Genomic DNA, 26,987 nt, shown 5'->3' on the forward strand with positions numbered 1-26,987 from the left:
ATGTGTAACAACTGTACTAATGGTTGGGTCACTCATAATTCATAAATATTCTACCACGTGGACAAATGTGGAAGCAGTTTATCTCTCTGTGTTTTCCAACTGGTAGTTGACCAGATAGGAAAATCTCTTTCTACCGGATTCCTACTACAATTCAAGTCAATACATATCAATGCTGGTTCTGTTGTATTTACTGGTTTTAGACATAATTCTAGGGCTTTAGCCTCTGTAAGTTGAGTTGCATGATTCTCTAAAGGATGCACTTGTAACTCAGATGGTTCATATTCAGTTTCTGAGAAAAATATTTCTTTTTATAATTAGAATCAGGGATTATAATTGAGTGGATCCATCTATCACAGTGCAATATTTGAGATTAGTACTCTATCTACAGGATACCTTGCTGCATTGGGTCATGGAGAAGATGCTTCTTCATCTTCCATGCCACTTATTGTAATACACGTATGGAATACCATAGTAAGACATAGTTCAAAGGCAGTAAATTACTGTTCTGTTGGGGTGAAATTATATAAGATGTAGTGTATGGCTTGCGTTTTTTCTTCCTCGTTATAACAGATGGCTTCAAAGCTTTTTAGAGAAACACAAATTTGCAGAGCGAGAGACTGGGTTAGTTCTCTTGTCGAGAGGTCCATTGCTTACCAAACTGCAGTCATCAATTTCTCTAGTGCCTTATAATATTCTTTGGCAAGAACAGAAAGCTTTTCATTCTTCATTGTACATGTATCGCATACAGCGATGGTTTTGACAATTGAACATAGTCAAGTATGAAAACTCTAACATAATTCAATAGGTCTAGGATTGATTGCAAGGCTTTTAGGTTATTTGGATATCCTACTTTCAAAGCTTCAAAGTACTTTTATTATTAAAGAATGCATAAATCATACATCCTTGAGATTTGTTTGCTTACAAGGAACCACAAAGCAAGAAACCCAAAAGAGCCCAATTGAAGGAAATAAATAAAAGACCAACTCCTGATGTGCAAGAGAAAGGAAAAAATATACAGATCATACAAACAATTGAAGTGAACAGTAACGTTCTAACCCAAACTGAGTCCTCCGATCTGAGCCCAGGAGCATCAGAGTAGGCCCAAAGCCTGGTTATCAGTTCATCACATTAACAGCATAGAGCACAGCAGCTGGGGCAGTCTTCATAGCCTCTGCACCATGGAAAGAGGAGTGATCGTTATGTTTTGAAATCGTAAGTCTGTTAATGTAGTTTGAAACTTGTCAGGTATGGTGATGATGTCATCAGTCTGGGACAGAACAACATGTGTTGTGAGGGAGAATGGAAGTAGGATTGAGAAATAAAGACACATTCAGACCATGAAGTACCAAGTCATGATAGATGCATTATCTAATTAAGTACTAAGATAGGTTGAAGGTGAACAGAAGAAATTTGCATTTGTTGTTAATGAGACAGAGCCATTTGAAAAAAAACTTCTTGTGTAGGGGGTGTAAATCTGTGCATGTTAGTAGATTCAGGAGCTTGAAGTAATATACTGGGTGAAAATGTGTGGAGAAAACTCAAAGGAAAGATAAAACACCATTCGTATTGATGCACCATCAATAACTATTGGAGACATGAGGCGAGATATAGGCTTTTATTGGCTGGAAGAAAGAACAAGCAGCAAGTGACCACAACACAACATCCTGGAGACTGAGGAAGGGGCTGTGCCTCCAATCGCCTTTATACCGGGGTCTGTGGGAGGAGCCACAGGAGTAGTCAGCAGGGGGGCGTGTCCAGACAGGTATATGTAGTTCACCACATTCACCCCCCCCCCTTTGTTTTAAAAGAGAGTCCCCATGGGGCGAAGATTCTTACAAGTATATTTACAGGTTAAGTCTATCAGGTGGTCGAATCTGTCGCTGTGATCTTCGTAGCACCGGCTGTGATTGCACAGGTGCCGGTGGTGATTGCACTGCAGTTGGTGGTTGTGCTGGTTCCGGCCTAACTGGAGGTGTCAGCCCACTAGGCGTCAGTGATCCCTCATGCGTGTGCGAGGCACCCGGTATGAGAGTGTCATGAGGAGGCTGTGTAGGGCTTGGTGTGCGCGGTGTCACCTCGGGTGCAGGGTTCATAGTTACCGTGGAGTGTTCGGGGTAGTGGTCTGGTGCTCCTGCGGCCACCAGGTCACAGACAGAGACCGTGTCCTCCCGCCCATCAGGTAAGACCACGTAGGCATACTGGGGGTTCGCATGTAGAAGGTGAACCCTCTCGACCAGCAGGGAGTATTTATTACTCCTCACATGTTTCCGGAGTAGCACTGGCCCTGGGGATGTCAGCCAAGCCGGTAGGGTGGTCCCTGTGGCAGACTTCCTGGGAAAAGAGAATAGGCGCTCGTGAGGGGCGGCATTGGTGGACGTACATAACAGGGAGCGGATAGAGTGGAGTGCCTCAGGGAGGACCTCCTGCCATCGAGAGACCGGCAACCCCTTTGACTTAAGGGCTAAGAGTGTGGCCTTCCACATTGTGGCCTTCTCCCTCTCCACCTGTCCATTTCCCTGGGGATTATAGCTCGTGGTCCGACTAGAAGCAATGCCCCTAGCCAGCAGGTACTGGCGCAGCTCGTCACTCATAAAGGAGGACCCTCTATCACTGTGGATATGCAGGGATACCCGAACAGAGTGAAGAGCTGGCGCAGGGCATTTATGATGAACGTGGCAGTGGTGTCGGGGCAGGGGATGGCAAAGGGGAACCGCGAGTACTCGTCGATAATGTTGAGAAATTAGACATTGCAGTCGGTGGAGGGAAGGGGGCCTTTAAAGTCAACACTCAGTCGCTTAAAGGGGCGGGTGGCCTTGACAAGTTGCGCCTTGTCAGGACGGTAGAAGTGCGGTTTGCACTCAGCGCAGACTTGGCAGTCCCTGGTCATCGTCCTGATGTCCTCAAGGGAGAAAGGCAGGTTCCGGGCTTTCATGAAATGGTAAAATCAGATGACCCCCGGGTGGCAAAGATCTGCATGGAGTGTGTATAGCTAGATGAGCTGTGCACTGGCACACGCTCCCTGGGATAGGGCATCAGGGGGCTCATTGAGCCTTCCAGGCTGGTACAGGATATCATAGTGGTAGGTGGAGAGTTCTATTCTCCATCGCAAAATTTTATCATTTTTGATTTTGCCCCGCTGTTGGTTGATGAACATGAACGCAACTGAGTGCTGGTCGGTCAGCAAGGTGAACCTTTTGCCAGGGAGATAGTTCCTCCAGTGCCTAATAGCTTCCACTACGGCCTGGGCTTCTTTCTCCACTGTGGAGTGCCGAATTTCAGAGCCTTGAAGGATATGAGAGACGAATGCTACTGGCCGGCTTGCCTGATTGAGGTTAGCAGCCAGCGCGAAGTCAGAGGCGTCACTTTCTACTTGGAAGGGAATGGTCTCATCCACCGCATGCATCGTTGCTTTGGCAATGTCCTCTTTAATGCGACTGAAGGCCGCGCAGGCCTCGGCAGAGAGGGGAAATGTGGTGGACTTGACCAGGGGGTGGGCCTTGTCTGTGTAGTGGGGGACCCATTGGGCGTAATAGGAAAAGAAGCCCAGGCACCGTCTGAGGGCTCTGAGGGTGGTGGGAAGAGGGAGTTCTAGCAGGGGGGCACATACAGTCTGGATCAGGGCCAATGACCCCGTTCTCCACGACATACCCAAGGATAGCGAGTCAGGTGGTTCCGAACACACACTTGTCCCTGTTATAAGTAAGGTTCAGGGCTTTGGCCACTTGGAAAAAATCGTTGGAGGTTGGCGTTGTGATCTGGCCAGTCGTGACCACAGATGGTGATGTTATCCAGATAGGGAAATGTGGCCTTCAGTTGGTACTGGACCACCATCCGGTCCATTTCCCTCTGGAAGACAGAGACACCATTTGTGACACCGAAGGGGACGCACAGGAAGTGATAGAGCCTGCCGCCCACCTTGAAGGTGGTGTAGGGGGCGGTCCTCCGGGCGGATGGGGAGCTGGTGATAGGTGGATTTCAGATCTATGGTCGAGTACACCTTGTACTGAGCTATCTGGTTGACCATATCCGCGATGTGGGGTAGTGGGTACGCGTCAAGCTGCGTGAACCTATTGATGGTCTGGCTATAGTCCACGACCATCCTATTTTTCTGCCCGGTCTGAACAACAACCATCTGGGCCCTCCAAGGACTTGTGCTTGGCTCAATGATCCCCTCCCTGAGCAGCCGCTGCACCTCTGACTGAATGAAGGCCCTGTCCCCCGCGCTGTATCTCCTGCTTTTAGTTGCCACAGGCTTACAGTCAGGGGTCAGGTTGGCGAACAGCAGTGGGGGAGGGACCTTGAGGGTGGAGAGGCTGCAAGTGGTGTCGGTAGCGCAGCTGTCGGCCTGGTTCTGGATGGGATGTGTGTGCCCGTGTGTGTGTGTGGTCAGTAGCGGGGTATATGACGAAGTCCCACAGAACTGAGGATTCCTGACAGTGATTGGTGGGAGGGGCCCATCTTATGCCATAGTCACACTTCTGAGGTGGCTCTCAAAGTCCAGCCCCAATAACACAGGCGTGCACAGTTGAGGCATGACCAATAGTGCAAAGTCCTGATATTCTGTGTCCTGCACCACCAATGTCGCTACACAACCCCCCCCCGGATGTCTGTGGAATGCGACCCAGAAGCCATTACCGGCCGTGTCACGAGTCCGCAGCGTTGCACCATGTCTGGGTGAATAAAACTCTCAGTGCTGCCCGTGTCAAACAGGCAGCTAGTCCTGTGCCCCTCCACCAGGATGTCCATCATTGACCTTGCAAGCTGGTGTGGGTTTGGTCGAGGGTTACGGAGGCCAGAGTTGATGTGCCCAGTAAGCACCCGTGGGTTGGGGGTGGGGCGAGATGGCGCCGACAAAGATGGCTGCTCCCATGTCTCGCACAAAGCGGGCAGGCAAGATGGCGGCGACCAAGATGGCGGCCCCCATGCCTCACACGCGGCACTACCCAACTCTGCTCGTGGTTCAGACTTACAGACCTTGGTGAAATGGCCCTTCTTTCTGCAGCTGGAGCAGGTAGCTTCTCGGGCCGGGCAGCGTTTTCGGGGGTGCTTTTCGAGTCTGCAGAAGTAACACTGCGCGGACTTGCGACTGGCAGCAACTGTGGTCAGTTTCGGAGAGTTTGTGGACTTGCGACTGGCAGCAGCGGAAGTCGATTCGCTCGCGGGTGGCGGGGTCTGCGGTGTCCACGGAACCGGCGGGGGATGGTGTGGCTGGACAGCATCAGTGTTGTGCAGAGCAGCCTCCAGCGTGTCTGCCAGCTCGATTGCCGAGCGTAAGGTAAGATCGATGTTTTCCAGCATTCGTTGGCGCACGTACACTGACCTGAACCCCGTAACGAAGGCGTCTCGTACCAGGATCTCCGCATGCTGTTCCACCATCAGTCCCCTGCAGTCACAGGCCCGCACGAGTGTCTGTAGGGCTTGGACAAACACCCCACTCGACTCGCCAGTCCGTTGCCGCCACAGCGCTAAGCGTTGTCTTGCATAGACGGTGTTAACCGGCCGCAGGTACTGTCTTTTGAGGGCATCGAGTGCCCCTTGGTAGGTCGACAGGTCCCTGATAAGGGTGAATACTTTTGGGCTGACTCTGGAAAGGAGGATTTTGTGCATTGTGGCAGGCTCAGTCACGGGAATCTCTCCAAGTATGATTGGAAGCATGCAAGCCAGAGTTCAAAGGCAAGAGCTGCTTCTGGAGCTTGAGGGTCCAAGTCTAATTTTTCCGGATGTAAAATACTCTCCATGTTTTAAAACTTCCAGCCAATAAAATTGATGCACCATCAATAACTCTCGGAGACGTGAGGCGAGATATAGGCTTTTATTGGCTGGAAGAAGGAACAAGCAGCAAGTGACCACCACACAACACCCTGGAGACTGAGGAAGGGTCTGTGCCTCCAATCGCCTTTATACTGGGGTCTGTGGGAGGAGCCACAGGAGCAGTCAGCAGGGGGCGTGTCCAGACAGATATATGTAGTTCACCACACGTATGCTCCAAAGCAGAAGAGAAAGCTTTACCCACATGCATCTGGCACATCAGTGCAGGTTGAGAGGGTGTTTGAATGCGAAATAAGTATTGGAAACAGAACAGACCAGACAGAGTTCAACATGATAAAAGGCTATGGTAAACCACTCCTACGTAGAGAAACAGTTACAAAGTTGGGTGCGTTAAAGATTGGAGAAAATGTATCAGTAGTGACAGACATTAAAGAGTCACTTAAGCTGCAGTACACAAAAGTATATGAAGGGTCGGAAAGCTGAACACTAAGCAGATCCAAAGGTAAAATATGTGGCCCAGCTACTCAGACGCACACCTTACAACTTAAGGGAGGCTGTTGAGAAACAAATTAAACAGCTAATGAAAATGGACGTTATTGACTTAATCAGTAATGAAAAAGTGACTTGACTTGAGAAAGTTGAAGGCACAACTCCTTGGGTTAGGACATCAGAATGTGCCTGGACATGATAGGGGCAAATGAAGCAATTGTGAGGGAGAGATATCCCATTCCAACTGTAGATGAGGTACTGCAGGGTATGAATGAAGCTGCAGTGTTTAGCAAACTGGACTTGAAATGGGGCTATCACCAGCTAGAACTGACTCCACAATTTGGATAGATAACCACAATTGATGTGCATAATGGGGTGCATAGGTACAAGAGCGTGATATTTGGAATGTCATCAGCCAGTAAGCAGTACTGGCATGACACAGCAAATGCTTTAGCTGGAATGGAAGGAGTTGAGAACATCTCAGATGATGTGACTGTACATGCACCTAACCAAAAATTACACAATGAGAGACTGCATGCTGTCTTAAGGAGACTCGCAGAGTGTGGACTGACACTGAACCTAGAGAAATGTCAGTTCAATATTTACGAAGGGTGGGAGGCATTGGAAAGGAAACTATAGACCTGTTAGTCTGACATCAGTGGTTGGGCAGTTGTTGGAATCGATTGTTAGGGATGAGACCGTGGAGTACCTGGAGGCTCATGACAAGATAGGCCAAAGCCAGCATGGTTACCTGAAAGTAAAATCCTGCCTGACTAACCTACTGCAAATCTTTGAGGAAATTACAAGCAGAGTAGACAAAGGAGATGCAGTACATGTAGTGTACTTGGATTTTCAGAAGACCTTTGACAAGGTGCCACACATGAGGCTGCTTGGCAAGGTAAAGGCCCATGGAATTACAGGGGAGTTACTAGCATGGGTGGAGCATTGGTTGATTGGCAGAAATCAGAGTGTGGGAATAAAGGGATCCTATTCTGGCTGGCTGCTGGTTACCAATGGAGTTCCGCAGGGGTCGGTGTTGGAACTGCTGTTTTTTACGATGTATGTCGGTCACTCACCTTGCCCTGTTGATCCTCGGGGGATCCGGGCGATTTACCGCAGTTTTTCTCGGGGTTTTCTACTTTGATGAGCCGGTGTTTCGGCGAGATGTACCTGACCTCGGCGGCGCCTTTCTTGGCGGCGTTGGGGAGCGGGCAGGAGCTGGCCCCGCAGCCGGGAGCCGGAGCGCCGCAGCCCCGGGAGCCGGTGTAAGGGTCCTCGAAGTCCCGCTCTTTCTGCAGCTTGTAAGCGGCCAGGATGTCGGGCTGCCCGGCCGACCGCAATCGGTAGTCGGGCTTGGGGGGTTGAGGAGGACCCTTGTTGCTCTTGAAGATCAAGTGCTCCTTGAACCATTTGGCCATCGCTGCAGCCGCGCATCGCTCTGCCCGGCCGGTCCCGTCGGAGCCTCCGCCGACTGGCGCCGCCGATCTTCGCGCACGGGCGGCAGCAAGAGCGGGGCCGCCGGCGCCGCCTGCAGGCCGAGCGGCTCCTTACAGGCGACTGAGGGAGGCAAATGAGGGGTGGGGAGGGAAGTGGAGGGATGGAGGGAACTTCATATGGCGCGGCAATAGCGATGTATGTCAATGATATTGACTATGGTATTAATGGATTTGTGGCTAAATTTGCTGATGATACAAAAATAGGTGGAGGAGTGGGGTAGTGTTGAGGAAACAGAGAGCCCACAGAGAGACTTAGATAGTTTAGGGTAGTGGTCACCAACCCATCGATCGCGATTGACTGGTCGATCTTTGAGACTTTCCCAGTAGATCCTGAAAAAAAAAGAAAATTACATGAGAGATTGAGAGATGCAGGGCTTTAGTTCTGTTCTTTCTGCCCAGTGCACATGCGTGTAGCTCCCCCGCACTACACAGTGTAATTCAATGGTCCCCAACCACTGGGCCACGAGGAAACTATATGGGTCAGCTGCACCTTTCCTCATTCCCTGTCACACCCACTGTTGAACTTGAACCCATGAGAGGTCATCAGTTGCCTAAACGCAGTGACACCCTCGCACGGTTGGCGGGAAGTGCCGTTGCTACCGGCCCGGAGTGCGGACAGATGGGCACCGCCTCTGAACCTGTTTACCACACCAAATGTTTGTGGGGAACCCAGCGCTAAAATATTCGCAAATGACCTAATTGGAGCTCAGGGTTTCGTAAGTAGCAGTGCAGCGACCGCGCTGCAATCTACTGAAACAAGTTTTTGTCGGCTGATAGATCCTACGGGGGGGGGGGGGTAGGCACCCTGTCACACTCCTCGCTCTGTCCAGACTGCGACCGCTCCTCGCTCTGTCCAGACTCTGTCCAGACTGCGACCGCTGCGGCCCCGGCATGGGGACCTCTGGCCCTGAGCTTGTCCTCTCACCCCACCCAGAACCAGCTGCACCTGGCCAAGGCATCTGGTGGCAGGCAGGCGGGAGGCTGGAGTTCGGGCCTGGAGGTTGTCTAATGAGACAACCCCTCAAAACTGCTTCGGCACCTTGAGTCCGAGCACCTTGCACTTACAGACAAACTCGTTGAGTTTTTCAGCGGAAAAAACGTGAGCAAGCGGGACAGAAGCTAAGTGCCGAGAGCCGTGAAAACTAAATTGTGGAATAGACTGGACATAAGGAACCTGCTTCAAGTATCGCTGTATTCCGGTTGTGTTTAACACTGTCCCCCCCACCCCCGTTGGCCAGTCCGCAAGAATATTTTCAATATTAAACCAGTCCACGGCGCAAAAAAGAAAGGGTGGGTACTCCTGGTGTTTATACACTATTTCTACTTCCGGGGTTTTCCTTCCAGTTTTTTTCAGCCCCAGTGCGCATGCGTGTAACTAATTGATCTGGGGTCGATCTTGCCTTTCACTAATGCCGAGGTCGGGGATCTTGGGCTTAAAAAGGTTGGTGACCACTAGTTTAGGGAAATGGGCAAAGAAATGGCAAATGAAATACAATGTTGGAAAGTATATGGTCATATTGGTGGAAGAAATAAATGGGCAGACTATTATTTAGATGGGGAGAGAATTCAAAATGCAGAGCTGCAAAGGACCTTGGAAGTCCTTTGCAAGATACCCTAAAGGTTAACCTCCAGGTTGAGTCGGTGGTGAAGAAAGCAATGCAATGTTGGCATTCATTTCTAGTGCTATAGAATATAAGAGCAGGGATGTGATGTCAAGGCTCTATAAGGAACTTGTGAGACCACATTTGGAATAGTGTGTGCAGCTTTGGGCTCCTTATTTTAGAAATGATATACTGACATTGGAGAGGGTTCAGAGAAGATTCATGAGAATGATTCCAGGAATGAAAGGGTTACTGTATGAAGAATGTCTGGCAGCTCTTGGGCTGTATTCCCTGGAGTTCAGGAGAATAAGGGGGGATCTCTTAGAAACATTGTAAAGATTAGATATGGCAACGTTATTTCCCATGGTAGGGTAACCTAGGACAAGAGGGTATGACTTCAGGATTGAAGGACGTCCGTTCAGAACTGGGATGCAGAGAAATTACTTTAGTAAGAGGGTGGTAAATCTGTGGGGTTTGTTGCCACGAGCGGCTGTGGAGGCCAAGTCATTGGGTGTATTTAAGGCAGAGATAGATAGATTCTTGATTAGTCAGGGAATCAAAGGGTATGAGGAGAAGGCAGGGGAGTGGGGATGACTGGAAGAATTGGATCAGCCCACGTTTAAATAGAGCAGACTCGATGGGCCAAATGGCCTACTTCTGCTCCTGTATCTTATGGTCTTAACGTAGACAGACTAGCTTTCATGGGAATCCTCTTGTCACAGAATGGTATCAGACCAACTGAGGAGAGAGTGTGAGCAGTATGGAGGCCCGGGAACCACAGAATGCCACAGAAGTGAGGAGTTTCCTAGGTCCTGTTGGCTACAGCAGCAGATTCATACCACAATTTGCAACTTGGTCAGAACCACTGAGACAAATGATCAGGACAGACACTCAGTTCAATTTTGGAGAAGTACCGAGACAAGTTTTCATAGCCCAAAAAGAGGAGCTAGAAAGAGCAGGTACATTGGCCTATTCTGATAAAGATGTGTCAACTAAAGTAATAGGAGATGCCAGGCCAGTTGGACTGTGGGCAGTACTCATACAAAACCAAAATGAAGAAATGGTACCTGTCTGCTACGTGAGTCATAGTCTTGCAGACTGAACGAAAACACGCACAAAGTGAGATGCATTAGCATTAGTATGGGCCTGTAAAAGACTTCATCCTTATTTGTATGGGAGAAAATTTGACCTGATCACAGGTCACAAACCTTTGGAGATGATTTACAGCCCCCGATCTAAACCATGCACACATATAAAGCAGTGGGTCTTGAGGCTGCAACCATATGACTACAGAGTCATACACATGCCAGGAAAGCAGAACATTGGAGACCCACTGTTGAGACTAGTGGGAATATTTGCTACAAAACTGCATCTTAGGACCAAGGTTTGAAGGCTTGGTATGGATAAGGCAGCTGAGAAACACTGCAAAACTTGTCATGGCAGTCAAACTGCATCTAGTCCTGACCCTCCAGAACCACTAAAACTGATACTGTTACCAGATGGTCCTTAGCAGGAGGTAGCTGTTGATTTGCTTGGACCATTATCAAAAAACCATTCCATTCTCGTAGTAGTTGAATACTTCAGCCTATTTTATGAATATGACATTTTGACCTCTACAACTATAGAGAGGGTTATTGACAGTCTGGAGAACATTTTCCGGATGGCCTGTGTCTATCAAATCAGATAATGGACCTCAATTCAGATCTGAACAGTTCAAGGAATATTGTGAGAGCAAATGCCAGTGTGGGCTCAGGCAAATGGTGAAGTGAAGCGCCAAGAAGCATCACTGACGAAAAGGATTAGGATTGCTCAAGCAGAAGGACTTGACTGGAAACGAGAACTGAGAAAGTATGGAACTACGTACAGATGTGTTGAACATGTCACTACAGGGAGAAGTCCTGCTGAACTTCTCCACAACTGCAAAATGAGGGGGAAGTTACCAGACATCAAGGAGGTACACACAGCAGAACTGAAAATATGGGATTGGGATGCAGAGCAGAAAAGAAAGTACCAGATGATCACAGAGGAGCACAGGACTGTAAAACTTGGTGACACTGTGCTTATCCAGCAAGAAAAAGAGGACAAATTCACCGCACCTTTCAACGCAACACGACACAGAGTGGTGAGGAAAACAGGAGATCAAGTGGTAGTTGAATCTCCAACTGAAATGCAGAATGCAAGGAATACCACACATGTAAAGTGCTCAACACGAGAGAATTTTGACAAACAGGAGGAAATTCAAGGATTTTACATTGAGGTACTGGGACAGGAGGACAATATGATGAACGCACAAAGTACACTGCAGATGCTGTGGTCAAATCAACACATACAAACAAGCTGGATGAACTCAGCAGGTTGGGCAGCATCTGTTGAAACGAGCAGTCAACGTTTCGGGCCGAGACCCTTCGTCAGGACTGAAGAAGGAGGGGGCAGGGGTCCGATAAAGAAGGTGGGGGGAGGGGGAAGGTGCTGGTGAAAAACCAATCAGAGGAAAGATCAAGGGGTGGGGGAGGGGAAGCAGGGAGGGGATAGGCAGGAAAGGTGAAGAAGGAATGTAAGGGGAAAGCACTATGGGTTGTAGAAGAAGGTGGAATCATGAGAGAAGTGATAGGCAGCTAGAAGAGGAGGCAGAGTGAAACTGGGATGGGTGAAGGGAGAGGGAGGGAATTACCGGAAGTTGGAGAATTTGATGTTCATACCAAGGGGCTGGAGACTACTGTCCGACTTTCACTCTGCCTCCTCTTCCAGCTGCCTATCACCTCCCTCATGATTCTGCCTTCTTCTGCTACTCATAGTGCTTTCCCCTTACATTCCTTCTTCACTCCTCCTGCCTATTCCCTCCCTGCTTCCCCTCCCCCACCCCTTGATCTTTCCTCTGATTGGTTTTTCACTTGGCACCTTCCCCCTTCCCCCCACCTTCTTTATAGGGCCCCTGCCCCCTCCTTTTTCAGTCCTGACAAAGGGTCTTGGCCCGAAACGTTGACTGCTCGTTTCAATGGATGCTGCCCAACCTGCTGAGGACAATATGATGGACAGTTACTTTCAAGCTCAGATTCACAGTGAGCAGAAACCATTACCAGACATTGAAAGCAAAGAGTAACTGGTAGAGGGACTTCAAAGGATTAGAAAACAACCTCTGAAGTTAGAAATGGTTAAATGTGTGATTTAAATATGCTCTAAAACATTGAAGTTCATTTCAAGTGAAATTAGCTTTCATCTCTGATCTTGACACCCTGTCTTTTCAGTCAATCTGGACCAGTGTTTATATTGATCAAACAATGGAACAGTGAAAAACTCCAGTGCCCTGGAGAGAGCAGTGAACATCAGGGAGAATGAGCGAAATCGGCTCTCATGTCTGATCTGGGCTGGCCTTTAAATTGTCTAAACAGCGAATCTTACCTTGCACTGGGGCCCGGGGCCTGACTATGCGGTCCAGTGGATCACCCAATGCCCTGGAGAGAGGAGTGAAGATCCCAGGGAGCGAGCAAAATTGGCTCTTGTCTCCAATCTGGGCTGCCATTTAACTTGTCTAAACAGTGTTATTGTACCTCGCTCTAGGTTCTGGGCACCACTGCTGCAAAAGTCCCTGGGTCTGGACCATGCTGTCCAGCGACTCGCCCAGCCTGAAGCTGCTCTCGAGCTCTTCAAATCAGTTTGGCACCCAGAAAGATCCAGCTCCACATCCGGTTCGGTTGTATGGGCATCAAACCTTTGCCCTGACTTTTCCTCTTGGCATTCAGAGTGATCCACCCTCACACCTGGGCCAGGTGTACGGGCATCAGAACTCCTCTGCCCTGACGTCCTCTCTAAATGGCTCACTCCATCAGCATTGCTTCTGTAATACATCATCTCGGCTCATCCCCAGAGACCACTGGCTCAGTATTTACAAAATTGTTCTTACTGATATTTTTAGTCAAATTTCTTAACATTTTAACTACCAGTGAGCTGTTGCATACATCTGGAAGTTTGACTTTTAGTCTTCAGTGACCTTTTACCTGGAGTGACTTTTTGTCTAAATTCAGAGGTTAAAGCATGTCCCTGATTGGTAATTGTTATGGCTAGGAAATTGACTTCTGTATGACCAAATCAATGTTTTTAAAGGTTATTTACTTAACCTCTGTCAACCTTTTAATGACAGTCCCCATCTGTGTTTACTGCTCACTCAGCGTGTCGGCTGTGCAGTATATGCCCTCAATATACATTCAAATGTCTGGTTTTCTCTGAAGAGTCTGAATACTCCTGCAAAAACTATCTGCGGGCATTCCTGAAAACCTTGGAGTCTGGTCCACTGATATTGTGAGCTATCAGGTGCTGTAAAGGCTATGGAATGTCTGTCACTTTCAAGAAATGGGTGTGACCAGAAGCCACTGGCCAAATCTATGCAAGATTTATACATTTTATAAGTCAATCCTTGAAGCACTTGTTGTGATGACTGTTGCTGGGCTGAATTGGGTTCTTTGTGTTTACTCAGGATGATGTAATCGATGACCAATCACCATCATCCATCAGGCTTCCCCTGCCAAACATGGGTGAGTTAAATAGAGAAGATTATTTAATCAAATCACCTTGTTTATAGAGGGAATCTGCAGTTTCCTGTAGGGATTGCTGTCCTACTGTTTCTGGCATGGGAAAGGATTGCATCGTAACTTAATCTGTTCATTATTAACCATCTCACAGTATTCAGGAGGTTGTTGTAGATGGTTATAATATTTGTACAAAATTTTTCTCGATTTTGGCTCTGATTGTTTTATCTTGATGATAGTCTAGCAGTTTTTGAATGCATAGGTCTCATTCATCCAGTGCAGTTGCATCGGTTGTTGGTTTGATTATGGTAGGAATCCAACAGGAGGCATCCAGTGTTCCTGCAAGAGTGCTAGTTTATTGTGATCTGAAGCAAGCTGGGGTAAGAACTTCATGACTACTTCTATTGTTTGTTTTATCTTGTATATTTGTATGGAAACTTTATACTTTGGACACTCTACCTCATTTCCATGTTTGCCTACAATTTTAATTTTTTCCTGTTGGCTCCCCTAGTTAATGGCCTTGAATAATACCAGAATTCAGCATTGAAATGTCCACGTGTATCATAACAACATGGTTGCACAACAGGTTTGGGATGTCAAATCTGCACACTACACTATGTTCAATCCCTTCTTCATTCCAATCCCTGACTCAAAGATTAAAATATTCATCATATTGTATTTCAGGAGTGGTCGGGGTAGAATCTCATTTTTCTATTATGCTATTAATGTACTCATATCAACCAGTATTTGCCTGCGCAATGACGGGAAACAAGGACTTCAACCATTTGCAGTACCAGATGGATTGCCATAGCACCTATTGAGCACACTCTGAGTTGGACTACTGCTAAATAATAATTCTTTCTAAAATAATTCTTTTTGGGTAGCATGACCTCATTGGGTGCCAATTGTGATGGTATTGGGTTTCCTGATGGCAAAGTTCTAAACGTAAACAAAGGCCTTAAGCCCTATCCAATTAAATACTGTAGCTATGTATCCTCACCAAAGGGAAGTTATACTGTATCTACCCAATCTTCAAAGACTAGTTAACTTCCCTGTTTATCCTCCATGGTGAGTTTAGCTGTCAATACCCACTATTTGAGCAGTGAGTTGAATCTCCACTCCAAGGAGGAGATACTTTCAGTTTAAGTAATTTAAAAGTAGTTTAAACACAGTTCATTTATTTTCAGTGATACATGTTTAAATTCAAACAACTTTCTTAAATTACAATCTAAAACTCTGAGAAGATTTCTATCTTGTAAAAGACTTCCAAATTGCAAACCATTTCTAAAGCGTTAAGGGATTTCCAAAACACAGATAAAGTTCTTGTAATCTAAAAAGATATACCAACGAGCCACATGTGAACCAATCATCCATTGCAGAAATTGAAGGCAGAGGACTGGATTCTAGTTTACCTTGTGTTTCTGTCATGCTTCTTGATGTAGTTGGACCATTCCTAAAAAGCCTGAACACCTTTCTACATTGATACTATTTCTTTGTCGCTTGGGTGACTTCATACACATGATATTTTTTTCAGATACCTTTTAAACACAAGTAGTCTGAAAGCTTTTGGGGACAGAGTTCCGTGATTCCTGTAACTAATGCTATGAAACTGGCTCCATAAGTACACAAATTTTCCAACTATTAACAGATCAACTATGAATATGCTATCTATCTACTCTGAAAGCTTCCTGGAACTAAACATTTTAACCAGCGCTGTTTGTTTTGAAACAAGCCCAATTAAATAACTTATTGTCTTATACTCCTTATCTTGAACAATTAACACAGGTGCTATATGGTCAATGAATCTGCAGCAAGCAGTGCTTCTATTTGCAAAGATGTCCTGTCAACTTCAAATTGATTACTGCTTGTAACTTACATTAAGGACTGAAGACTGGTTTCCATTTATGACCAGAAGCTAAACAAAGAATATTAGTTAGCAGTTTAACTTATTCAAAAGCAATACGTTGATTTTTAGAAGTCTCAGTTGCTGTTTTTAAAAAGCTGATCTTTGCAAAAAGCAAGGCCCCCTTGTCCAGGACAACGAATGTCCATCACAGGACCAAAGCCTTCCATGCCCCTCTCCTCCTTGTTAGATAAAATTAACCTCCCAGACACCTGTAAGTACTATGACAGTAGCATGCAGAGTTCTGATGATACAACATCAATAACTTGGGTTCATTCCTGACCTTTCAAGATGTTTTGGTTTGTAGGTTAATTGGTTCAGATTTAGAATCATATTCTGATTCAGATTTATTTATCAGATATACATAGAAACATACAATGAAATGTATTGTTTTATGTTAACAACCAACACACCTAAAGATATGCTGGGGGCAACCATCAAGTGTTGTTACACATTCCAGTGCCAACATAGCATGCCCACAATGCTTGGCAGAACAACACAAAACACAACAAAACAGAACATGAGAAGCAATAAAACAACAGCTAAATCCAAGTAGAAAAAGACAGCAGCAAGCGGGTTGCAGCGGCATATTAGAGCATTGAACAGCGACCAATCTGGACATCAGAAGATTGAGAGGTGGGGATCAAAAGTCTCTGTTGTGTTGGTGTAGAAGCGAGGGCATCAAATTTTTAGATCATTGGGATCTCTTCCAGAGAAGGTCTGTACCTATGCAGAAGGGATGCTTTGCATCTGAACTGGAGGAAGACTAATATCTTAGTGAGAAGGTGTCTTAATGCTGCAGGGGCACATTAGAGTTTCAAATAGAGTTGCAGGGAGATGGGAACCACAGTGTCAAAACAGTTAGTGGAGAGGTTGAACAAGGTGGGACTAGTGTTCTGAGCTGTGTAGTGTATATTTCAAAATATCATAGGAAAAGGCGACGATGGTGCTGAAGATGAGGTAGCAGGTTTACAAACAGAGGGAATGTGTAGTGAAGAGAGGCTGTTGATCGGGCAATATTACAGTCAACAGGATGAGTTGCAATGTAAAAGGCAGACAAAAACGAAAAGGGTGAATACAGGATTGAAACTGTTCTATTTGAATGCACGCAGTATATGGAATAGGCAGATGAACTTATAGCACAGTTGCAGATTGGCAAGTATCATATTGTACGTATCACGGAATCATGACTGAAAGAAGATTATTACTGGGAGCTTAACATTCAAGGATACACAATGTATTGAAAGGACAGGCAGAGGAGGTGGCATTGCTCTGTTGCTAAAAAATAAAATCAAATCATTAGAAAGAGGTGACATAGGGTTGGAAGGTGTAGAATCATTGTGGATAGAGCTAAGAAACTACAAGGGTAAAAAGACTCTGATGGGGATGTATACAGATCCTCCGAACAGTAGTATGGATGTGGCCTACATAGTACAATGGTGATGTAAAATACATGCCAAAAGGACAATGATACAATGGTCATAAGGGACTTTGAAGTGCAGGTAGATTGGAAAAATCAGGTTGGTGCTGGATTCCGAGAAGGAGAGTTTCTAGAATGCTTATGAAATGGCATTTTAGAGTAGCTCATGGTTAAGCAGACCAGGGGATCATTTATTCTTGATTGGGTGTTGTGCAATGAACCAGAAGTGATTAGAGACCTTGCAGTAAAAGAACCCCTAGGGGCAAGTGATCATAATATGATAGGATTTACTCTGAAATTTGAGATGGAGAAGCTAAAGTCAGATGTATTAATATTACAGTGGAGTAAAGGGAATTACAGAGGCATGAGAGAGGAATTGGCCAGAATAGATCGGAAAAGAATGCTGGTAGAATTGACGGCAGAGCAGCAATGGCTGGAGATTCTGGAAGAAATTCAGAAGACACAGGATATATCCAGCCTCAAGAAGAAGTATTCTAAAGGCAACCGTGGCTAACACGAGAAGTCAAAGCCAACGTAAAAGCCAAAGAGAGGGCATATAGAAGAGCAAAAACAAGTAGGAAGTTAGAAGACTGGGAAGCTTTTAAAAATGAACAGAAGGCAACTAAAAAGTCATTATGAAAGTAAAGATGGAAGAATGAAAATATACTAGCCAGTCATATTAAAGAAGATACCAAAAGTTTCTTCAGATACATAAAGTGTAAAAGATGAGGTGAGAGTGGATATTGAACCACTGGATAGATGATGCTGGAGAGGTAATAATGGGGGACATGAAAATGGCAGATGAACTGAGTATTTTGCATCAGTCTTCACTGTGGAAGACACTAGCAGTATGGTGGAAATTCCAGGTGTAAGGGTCATAAAGTTTGTGAAGTTACCATTTCTAGAGAGAAGGTTCTTAGAAAGCTAAAAGGACTGAAGGTAGATAAGTCACCTGGACCAGATGGTGTACACCCCAGAGTTCTAAAAGTGGCTAAAGAGATTGTGGAGCCATCAATAATGATCTTTCAATAGTCACTAGACTCTGGAATGGTTCCAGAAGACTGAAAAATTGCAAATATCACTCCACTCTTCAAGAAAGGAGAGATGCAGAAGAAAGGAAATTATAGGCCAGATGTCTGACCTTAGTGGTTTGGAAGATGTTGGAGTTGATTATTAAGAATGACATCTCAGAGTACTTGGAGGTGTAAGATAAAATAGGCCATAGTCAGCATGGTTCCCTCAAGGGAAAATCTTGCCTGACAAATCTGTTGGAATTCTTTGAAGAAGTAACAAGCAGCATAGATAAAGGAGAATCAGTTGATGTTATGTACTTGGATTTTCAGAAGGCCTTTGACAAGATGCCACATGTGAGGCTGCTTAACCTAGCTACAAGCCCAAGATATTCCAGAAAATATTCTAGCATGGATAGAGCATTGGCTGATTGTCAGGAGGCAAAGAGTGGGAATAAAGGGAACCTTTTCTAGTTGGCTGCTGGTGACTAGTGGTGTTCCACAGAGGTCTGTGTTGGAACCAATTCTTTTTACGTTGTATGCAAATGATTTGCATGATGGATTTGATGGCTTTGTTATAGGTAGCCTTTACGTGTATTTAAAGCAGAGGTTGACAGGTTCTTGATTAGAGAGGGCATGAAGGGATACGGGGAGAAAGCAGGAGATTGGGGCTGATAGGGAAATGGATCAGCCATGATGAAATGGTGGAGCAGACTTGATAGGCCAATTGGCCTAGTTCTGCCCCATATGTTATGGTCCTATTAAGGTCCAAAACAAGCCCCTTTACTCCCTACCACCCACCCACACACAGACAGGCCTCCTTGACCTTCTTGTATATGCAAGGATATTTAAATATTTTATATATTTTTTAAATATCTAGTTTAGATAAACAGCATGGAACAGGCCTTCTGGCCCACTAAGCTGTGCTGCCCAGCAACCAACCAATTTAACCCTAGCCTAATCACAATGACCAATTAATCCTGCTTACCACCACATCTTTTGACTGTGGGAGGAAACTGGAGCACACGGAGGAAACCCAGACACATACGGGAAGAATGTACAAACTTTCTTACAGAGGGCACTGGAATTGAACTCTGAACTCTGGTGCCCCGACTTGTAATAACATTGTGCTAACCACTATTTCCGTCTGAGGAAAGGATATTTGTATCCTTCCTTTGATAATAATGGTAATTATTATGGTAATAATAATGCGAATAATGGTTTCACACATCCTTTTGTATCATTTTCAATGTAATCATGAGTTTTCTGGTTTACCTCTTGTAAAGGAAGTGTAGTTTCAAATAGTTTTACTTAGATGAAAGTTTCATAGAGCCTGAGTTGGTATCACTTTACTACTTCCATATATACTACTGTTGGGTTAGCTCCAGGACTTTTGTGATCCATATGGGACCTGAAGTTCACAATCCAATGAGTTAGGCAAGTTATGTGAGGTAGAGAAAGATAGAGAGATAAAGATGAAAACATTTACTGTCTAACTGTTTCTGACGAGAGTAAGTGATTAACATCAATCTGCTTTAGTTATTTCAGCTACAATATTATTCCATGTAAAAACCACTATCCTGAATCCCCATACCCAATTATGCTTACTGTGACATTAAATATTACACAGGCCTTTTGATTTAGTCTCTTAGAACATCTGTGGAGGTGCAAATTACTGAGAATGACATTCAAAATCTATTTGCTTTTTTTTCCACAGTTACACTTGCAAGGTATATTCTTTATGCTTCAGTAAGCTTTGAAATTTTTTTATTTCCGAGCAGTAAAATACATACAACTTAATTGCTTTCCCAGGCATATCTTTCATAGCTTATTTTCAAATTGGTACTGACTATATGTATTGTTTATTCTTAAATTCCTGAACAGTATTAAGTCTGAAATATTTGTTTGAAGTCTGAATATGTTCCTTGAAGGATGTTAATGAACCCACAGGGTTTGTAGAAGCCAACATAGCAACAGATACATTTGGCTTGAATGTTGACTATAAGGAAAATTGATTTCTTGAGGTTGTTACAAAAGATTCATAACTATTGAATTGCCTATGAAATAGTTCCTGAAATTTGGCTTTGTTTTTGATTTATTGTTGTCCCATGTACCAAAAAGTTTGTCTTCCAAACTGATTATGCAGATTAAAACATTACACAGTGCATTGTGGTAGAATAAGGTTCAACAATAACCATGAAGAATCAAGAATTTAGAACAGTAATTTGAAAGAACTTAGAGTTTAGATGCACATTCAAGTTCTTTTGAAGAATAATGTTGGACTTAAAGATGTCAATGAAGGACTCTTCATCTTCATCTGACTGCATGAGTGTACTCTCAAATCCCAAAGCCGATTTGGGCTGGTTGATTAATTAGACATTGTTTGTGAGCTCTAGGTGGTGGTGAGTAGTAAAATCTGGGGTGGGGGTAGGTTAATGACAATGTGAGGAGAATAAAAACATGGAGATTAACATAGGAGTAGTGTAAATGGGTGGCTGATGGATATGTTGGAATTAGCGGCTTTTTTAAAATACTTTTTATATGATATTAGTTGAATTAATGCAAAACTAAAATCATAGATTTAATCATAGTTTTTACTGACATAGTTTTTATTTTTAACAATTTGTATCTTTAACAAACTCATGTATTTTTTAGAGTATGTGGTGGTACATTTCCACTTACTGGCAGAAAACAGCTAAGCAGTTGCTTATACCTTTTTCATCTTTCGTTGGCTAAATATTAGCATATTACCCTCATGCTACGATTGCATAATCATTAATTTGTTTATCATTATCTAAGGAATTTCTGTTAACTTGAGTATAAATGTGATATATTTTTCAAAGGTGCCATCTTTATATTGAATCTATTGAGTCTCTTTAATCTCTTCTTTGCTTCTCAACTTCACACTTAGTTTCTAGCATTCTGTATCTTTGTTTAAAATTCAAAATAAACCATCGTGAAGAATCAAAATTTCTTGCTCATTTCTGAACTAAAAGAATTCAGGGTTCAAAAATATCCAAGATCTAACAGATAGCATCAACTCAATGGCCCAACGGGTCTATAATCCTGGTCTATCCCACTGTAACTCCAATACATTGCCAATAGGATCGCAGTAAGATCTAATAGAATTCCCATTGTGGAATCAGATAAAATTACCACATTTAAGAGATATTTAGACAGACACTTAAATAGGCAAGGATAGAACCAAGAGGGCAAATAGGATTAGCGTAGATGGGCAAAATGACACGGAGAGGCTGAATGGTCAGTTTCTGTGCTGTACAATGCTATGGCTCTCTGTCAGTTGGATTGCTAAAGAAATACCATAACCATTACGCCACTGCATTGTACGACCTCATCATAAATAATGTAGGAAAATTGGGAAAACAAATTCTGTGAGATAATGTACTTCTCAGAGGTAAATATACAGGACCCTATCATGTTGAACTGAGATGTTTTATAGAACATGCTGTTGTTGAACACCTTCAATATGTTAAACAGAACAAATTCTACAGTTGCTGGAAATCCAGTGCAAAACATCCAAAATGCTGGGAGAACCCTGCAGGTCAGGCAGCATTCACAGAAATAAACAAACAGTCGAAGTTTCGGCCCAAGACACTTCGTCAGGACTGGAAAGGAAGGGGGAAGATGCTAGAATAAAAAGATGGGTGGGGGGGAAGGAGGATAGCGGGAAGATGATAGGTGAAGCCAGGTGGGTGGGGAAAGTAAGAGGAAGGAATCTGACAGGAGAGGAGCGTGGACCACAGGAGAAAAAGATGGTGGGGAGGCAGCAGGGGGAGGTGATTGGCAGGTGACAAGAGGTAAGAGCCCTGAACAGGGAATAGAAGAAGAGGAGGAGCAGAGGGAGTTTTTTTTTACCGGAAGGAGAAATTGATATTCATACCATCAGGTTGGAGGCTACCCAGACAGAATATAAGGTGTTACTCTTCCAACCTGAGAGTGGCCTCACCGTGGCACAAGAGGAGGCCATGGGCTGACATGTCGGAATGGGAATGGGGATTGGAATTAAAATGTTTGGCCACTGGGAAGTTCTGCTTTTGGCAGATGGAGCAGAGGCGCTTGATGAAGCAGTTCCCAATTTATGACAGGTCTCACTGATGTAGAGGAGGCTGCATTGGGGACACCTGATACAAATTCGACCCTCACAGAACTATCTGTTCCAGTATTGGAAGGACTGCTTGGGGCCCTGAATGAAGGTGGAGGAGGAGGTGAATGAGCAGGTGTAGCACTTTGTCGGCTTGCGGGGATCAGTGCTGGGAGGGAGATTAATGGGAATGGATGACTGGACAAGGGAATCATGGAGGGAGAGATCTCTGTGGGAAGTGGGGGAAACATCGGTGTGTTCGGTGGTAGGATCTGTTTCGAGAAGGTGGAAGTTGCTGAGAATGATATGTGGGATGCGGAGGCTCATGGGGTGGTATGTGAGGACAAGAGGAACTCTATCACTCGGTTTTTCAAAGATGTTGGTTGATAGTTTTGTCTCCAGAGACAGAGAGATTGAGAGAGGAGAGGGAGATGTCAGAAATGGACCAAGTGAATTTACAGGTAGGGTGTAAGTTGGAGGCAAAGTTGATAAAATTGATGAACTCAGCATGGATGCATGAAGCAGCACCTATACAGTTGTCAATGTAGTGGAGGAAGAGTCAGGGAGCATAATCGGGGTATATTGACAGAATTATTTGGTGGAACTAAGCTGGTAAATTGGATTATTATTGTCACCTGTACCAAGGTGCAGTGAAAAGCTTGGGGTGTCCATACAGATCATTGTATTATGACAGTGCATGGACGTAGAACAAGGTAAAACAATAACAGTGCAGAATAAAGTGTTAGAGCACAGAGAAAATGCAGAGGAGGTAGAGAGTAAGGTGTCAGGTCACACCAAGGTAGATTTTGAGATCAAGACTCCACCTTATCATACTAGGGAACTGTTTAATAGTCTTATTACATTGGGGTATAAACTATCCTTGATCCTAGTGGTATGTGCTTTTGTACCTTCTGGCCAATGGGAGGGGTGAGAAGACAGAATGTATAGTGTGGGTGAAGACTTTCATTAAACCGGCTTCTTTACTGAGGCAGTGAGAGCCATAGACAAAGCCCATGGAGGTGAGGCTGGTCTCTATGTTACACTGAGCTGCAACCATACCTCTCTGCAGTTTCTTGTATCACGTGCAGAGCAGTTGCCTTACCAAACCAGGTTGCGCCAGATAGGATGCTTCAATGAAAATTGGTGATAGTCAAGGGGACCTGCCAACTTTCTTTAGCTTCCTGAAGTACCAGAGGCGCTGGTAAGCTTTCTTTACCTCAGCATCAACATGGTTGGACTAGGACTGGCTACTGGCGATGTTCATTCCTAGGAACTTGAAACTCTCAACCCTCGTGGCCTCGGCACTGTTAACATAATCAGGAGAATATGCTTTGCCACACTTGCTTTTGTTTTGATGATATTGGGGGAAATGTTGTTACCATGACACCATGTCACTATACTTTCTACTTCCATAATGTACTCTGACTCATCATTATTTGAGAAACGGCTAGCTGCGATGGATGCTTCTGCAGGTAGATTTAAAGCAGAATCTGATCATGTGGTTGTGAATGTATAGGGAATAGAGTAGGGGGCTGAAAATGTAACCTCGTGGGGTGCCAGAATTCAGAATATTTGTGATGGAGGTGTTGCTGTCTGTCCTTACTGACTGGTCAGGAATATAAGATTCAAATTCTTTAATGTTATTTCCAGCACACAAGTTCAAAGAAGAATGGAATAATTGTTTTTCTGGCTCCGGTGCAGCACAAGAAAAACACAATAAGATAAAATACAAAATAATAATAAAAGCACAATTAATATAAATACGTGAGATAACTTATCTACATTGATTGTATGCCTATAAAGTGATTTTAGGCACAGGAGTTTCTATACATAAGGTGACTGACAGGAAGTGATGAAGTAGGGGGGTTATGGATGGGTGAGTTAGTTGGTGGAGGTATTGATCAGCCTTGCTGCTTGGGGTAAGTAACTGCTTTTGAGTCTGGTGGGCCAGGCATCAATGCTACGTGCCCTCCTCCCTGATAGGAGTGGGACAGACTGTCCATGAGCAGGATGGGTGAGATCATTCAAGCTGTTACTGCCCCTTTTCTGGTAGCTTCCTGTGTTTATGTTATTGATGGTGGGTAGGCTGGTTTGCAGTTTTGACTACCTGTTGTAGAGCCTTCTTGTGGGCTGCAGTGCAGCTTCCAGACCAGGCAGTGTTGCAGCTTGTTAGCACGTTTTCTACTGCGCATCTGTAGAATAACATGAGTTTGGACGTTCGGGAATCCATTTGCAAGCGGAAGTGTTGAATCACTGGTTTAGGAATTTTAAGACCTGTCTACTTGAAATTATAGCATTGAAGGTGGAGCTGTAGTCAATAAATATTCCAGCACAGGTGCCTTTAATGTCCAGATACACGAGGGGTGAGTATAGGGCTAGGAAGGTGGCATCCACCCTAGACCTATTTCAGCAGTAGGCAACCTTGAGCGGGTTGAGGTTGTCTAGGAAGCTGGGGTTAACCTATGCCATGACCAGCCTCTTGAAGCGCCTCATGGAGGTGGATGTCAAGTGAAGGATGGCAGTGGTCATTAAGGTACGTTACTTTGGTTTTTTTTAGGCCCTGGGATAATAATGGTGTTCTTAAAATGGGTGGGAATGTCAGATTGAAACATGGAGAAGATAAAAATGTTAGCAAATACCCCAGCCAGCTGATCTGTGCAGGATCTGAGACTTGGCTAAGGATGCCATCCAGGCCAGTTGCTTTCTGTGGGTTCTTGCTCTGCAAGGCTGACCTTACATTTTGAAGCTGTCAGGGTAGGTGCTGATATTCCAATCGCCTTCTCTTCACAACGTGCACAGAACAGGTTAAGCTCATTAGGGAGGGTTGTGCTGTTGTTGGCAATACTGCCTGACTTTGTTCCGTCGCCTGTTATAGCATGTAAGCTCTGCCACTACCGACAGCTGGTCTGGGATTTTCGTTGTTCAATATGGCATGTAAGTTCTGCCTCAAATGACAGCTGGTTTGGGACTTTATTTTGGACTGGTGATGTCTCTTGGCATCCTTGATAGCTTTACAAGGGTCATATCTTGATTCCTTGTAAAGGTCAGGGTCATTTGATTAGAATGCCACAGTCCTAGACCTCAGTAGACAGAGGATTTCCATTCTGCACAAATCAGTGTCATGAGCAATGAGGTCTCCAGGGTTGTAGGAAAACAAGATTCATTATTTACTGTATCAAATTTAATAACTGAGAAAGAATAAGATAAGTCAAGAGATTTTAATCTTGATTACATATAGGAATGGACTTAACAATGTACCAGAGAGGCTGATTGCCATTGCAACAAGAATTAAAATGATGGTAAAAATATATTGCACTGTTAGCTTTCTATCGCAAAGTTAATTGGAATTGAATGTGCAAGTTCAATGCATTCATAAAAATAACGGGGAGGTTAAAAATGAGATTTTATGTGAAAAGCAAACAGACAAGAGGCATAGGTCTAGCAGCAAATTCTTGAAAATTGCAACTCCCACTGTAAGCCATAATCTCAATTTTCTGGCTAATTTGCACATTAATAATAAGTTGTCTTGTTAGCACATTTTTTCTCCAGCAAGGTCTGACCCATTAAGTTATATAGCGATGCTCATAGGACAGCTACTTTCAGTAAATAACAAGATACCCTCAGTTGGAACGGCAATCTGTTCCTGCAGCTGGTAAACAACAGCAATGCATGGAAGGAAGGAACAATTACCACACATTCAAATAAGTCGGAGTCACTGGAAGTTTCAATCTCACACACCATGATGATGATGAGTTGATGTTCAGCCATATGGCACACTTCTCTGAAAGATGGTGTAAAATATTTATATTTGTTTGCATTGAAATTCTTGCTTTGAGAATTGTGGGAAGTGGCAACAGGAATGTGGCAACCAATTAAAAGAGGTCTGTGTTAATGATCTTTCCCTGCTTTTGATGTAAGTAATGGAACACTTGGGCGGATTTCTCCTTTTGGACTCCAGTGCAAAACCAATGTCCATCTTGTTGGAACAAATAGAGAAAGACTCTCACGGACTGACTGGCTTGCATCCATTAACTCATGTAGATGAAAAATAATAAGAATATATGAAAGTAAATGTAATTATACAAATTAGATGATTCATACAACGTTAGTACGATGCTATATATACCATTCTGACCTTTGTTCTCTCGCAAAATAAGCCAGCATATGGGCCAAAGGTTGTAACTAAAGATTAAGGCTCCACAAGTTGATTAATGACTATTGTAGAAAGAAATTAAACTTACCTGCACCGGATGTAACTTGTACTTGAAACTTCTTTACTTAGAAATTCAGTTACTGTGTAGATACATTAAACCCATGCTGCACAGTTAATCTGCCTGTTTTCAGTGTAGTTTATTAATCTTGGTAAAAATTTCTTATCCTTTTCTGTAATTCACACAGTTCAAGCACATGGCACATACATAGAGTTAAGCAATTATCAATGGCACCAGTATCATTAGTGTCTTGAAATTAACATTCTCCTTTATTTTCTAGCTTTCTTTCAAAACCAACGAGAAAGCCGATTGTCTGCTTTTTAGGAAATTTTGTCACAAGGACACTAATTCCTATTGGGCTGAGAATGTTCAAGGGATATATGAGGATATGTTATGAGGATATAAGGGATAATGTTCAAGGGAATGTTCAATGGATATTGCAAGTATCCATTGGGCATTTGAA

The 26,987-nt window shown here is 44.3% G+C and overlaps 1 protein-coding gene across 1 annotated transcript; it reads right to left on the minus strand.

Moving 5' to 3' along the window:
* Window positions 1-907: 907 nt before the first annotated feature.
* On the minus strand, window positions 908-12,875 carry LOC132390928 (uncharacterized). The gene is made up of 3 exons (XM_059963463.1): window positions 12,755-12,875; window positions 7,335-7,804; window positions 908-2,327 (listed from the first exon to the last, which is right to left on the minus strand). The coding sequence occupies exons 1-3, from the start codon at window positions 12,873-12,875 to the stop codon at window positions 1,845-1,847; spliced, it is 1,074 nt and encodes a 357-aa protein (XP_059819446.1). The 3' UTR covers window positions 908-1,844.
* Between the last annotated feature and the right edge of the window lie 14,112 nt (window positions 12,876-26,987).

This window comes from Hypanus sabinus, chromosome 3 (genome assembly GCF_030144855.1).
Source record: "Hypanus sabinus isolate sHypSab1 chromosome 3, sHypSab1.hap1, whole genome shotgun sequence".
Classification (NCBI taxonomy): Eukaryota; Metazoa; Chordata; class Chondrichthyes; order Myliobatiformes; family Dasyatidae; genus Hypanus; species Hypanus sabinus.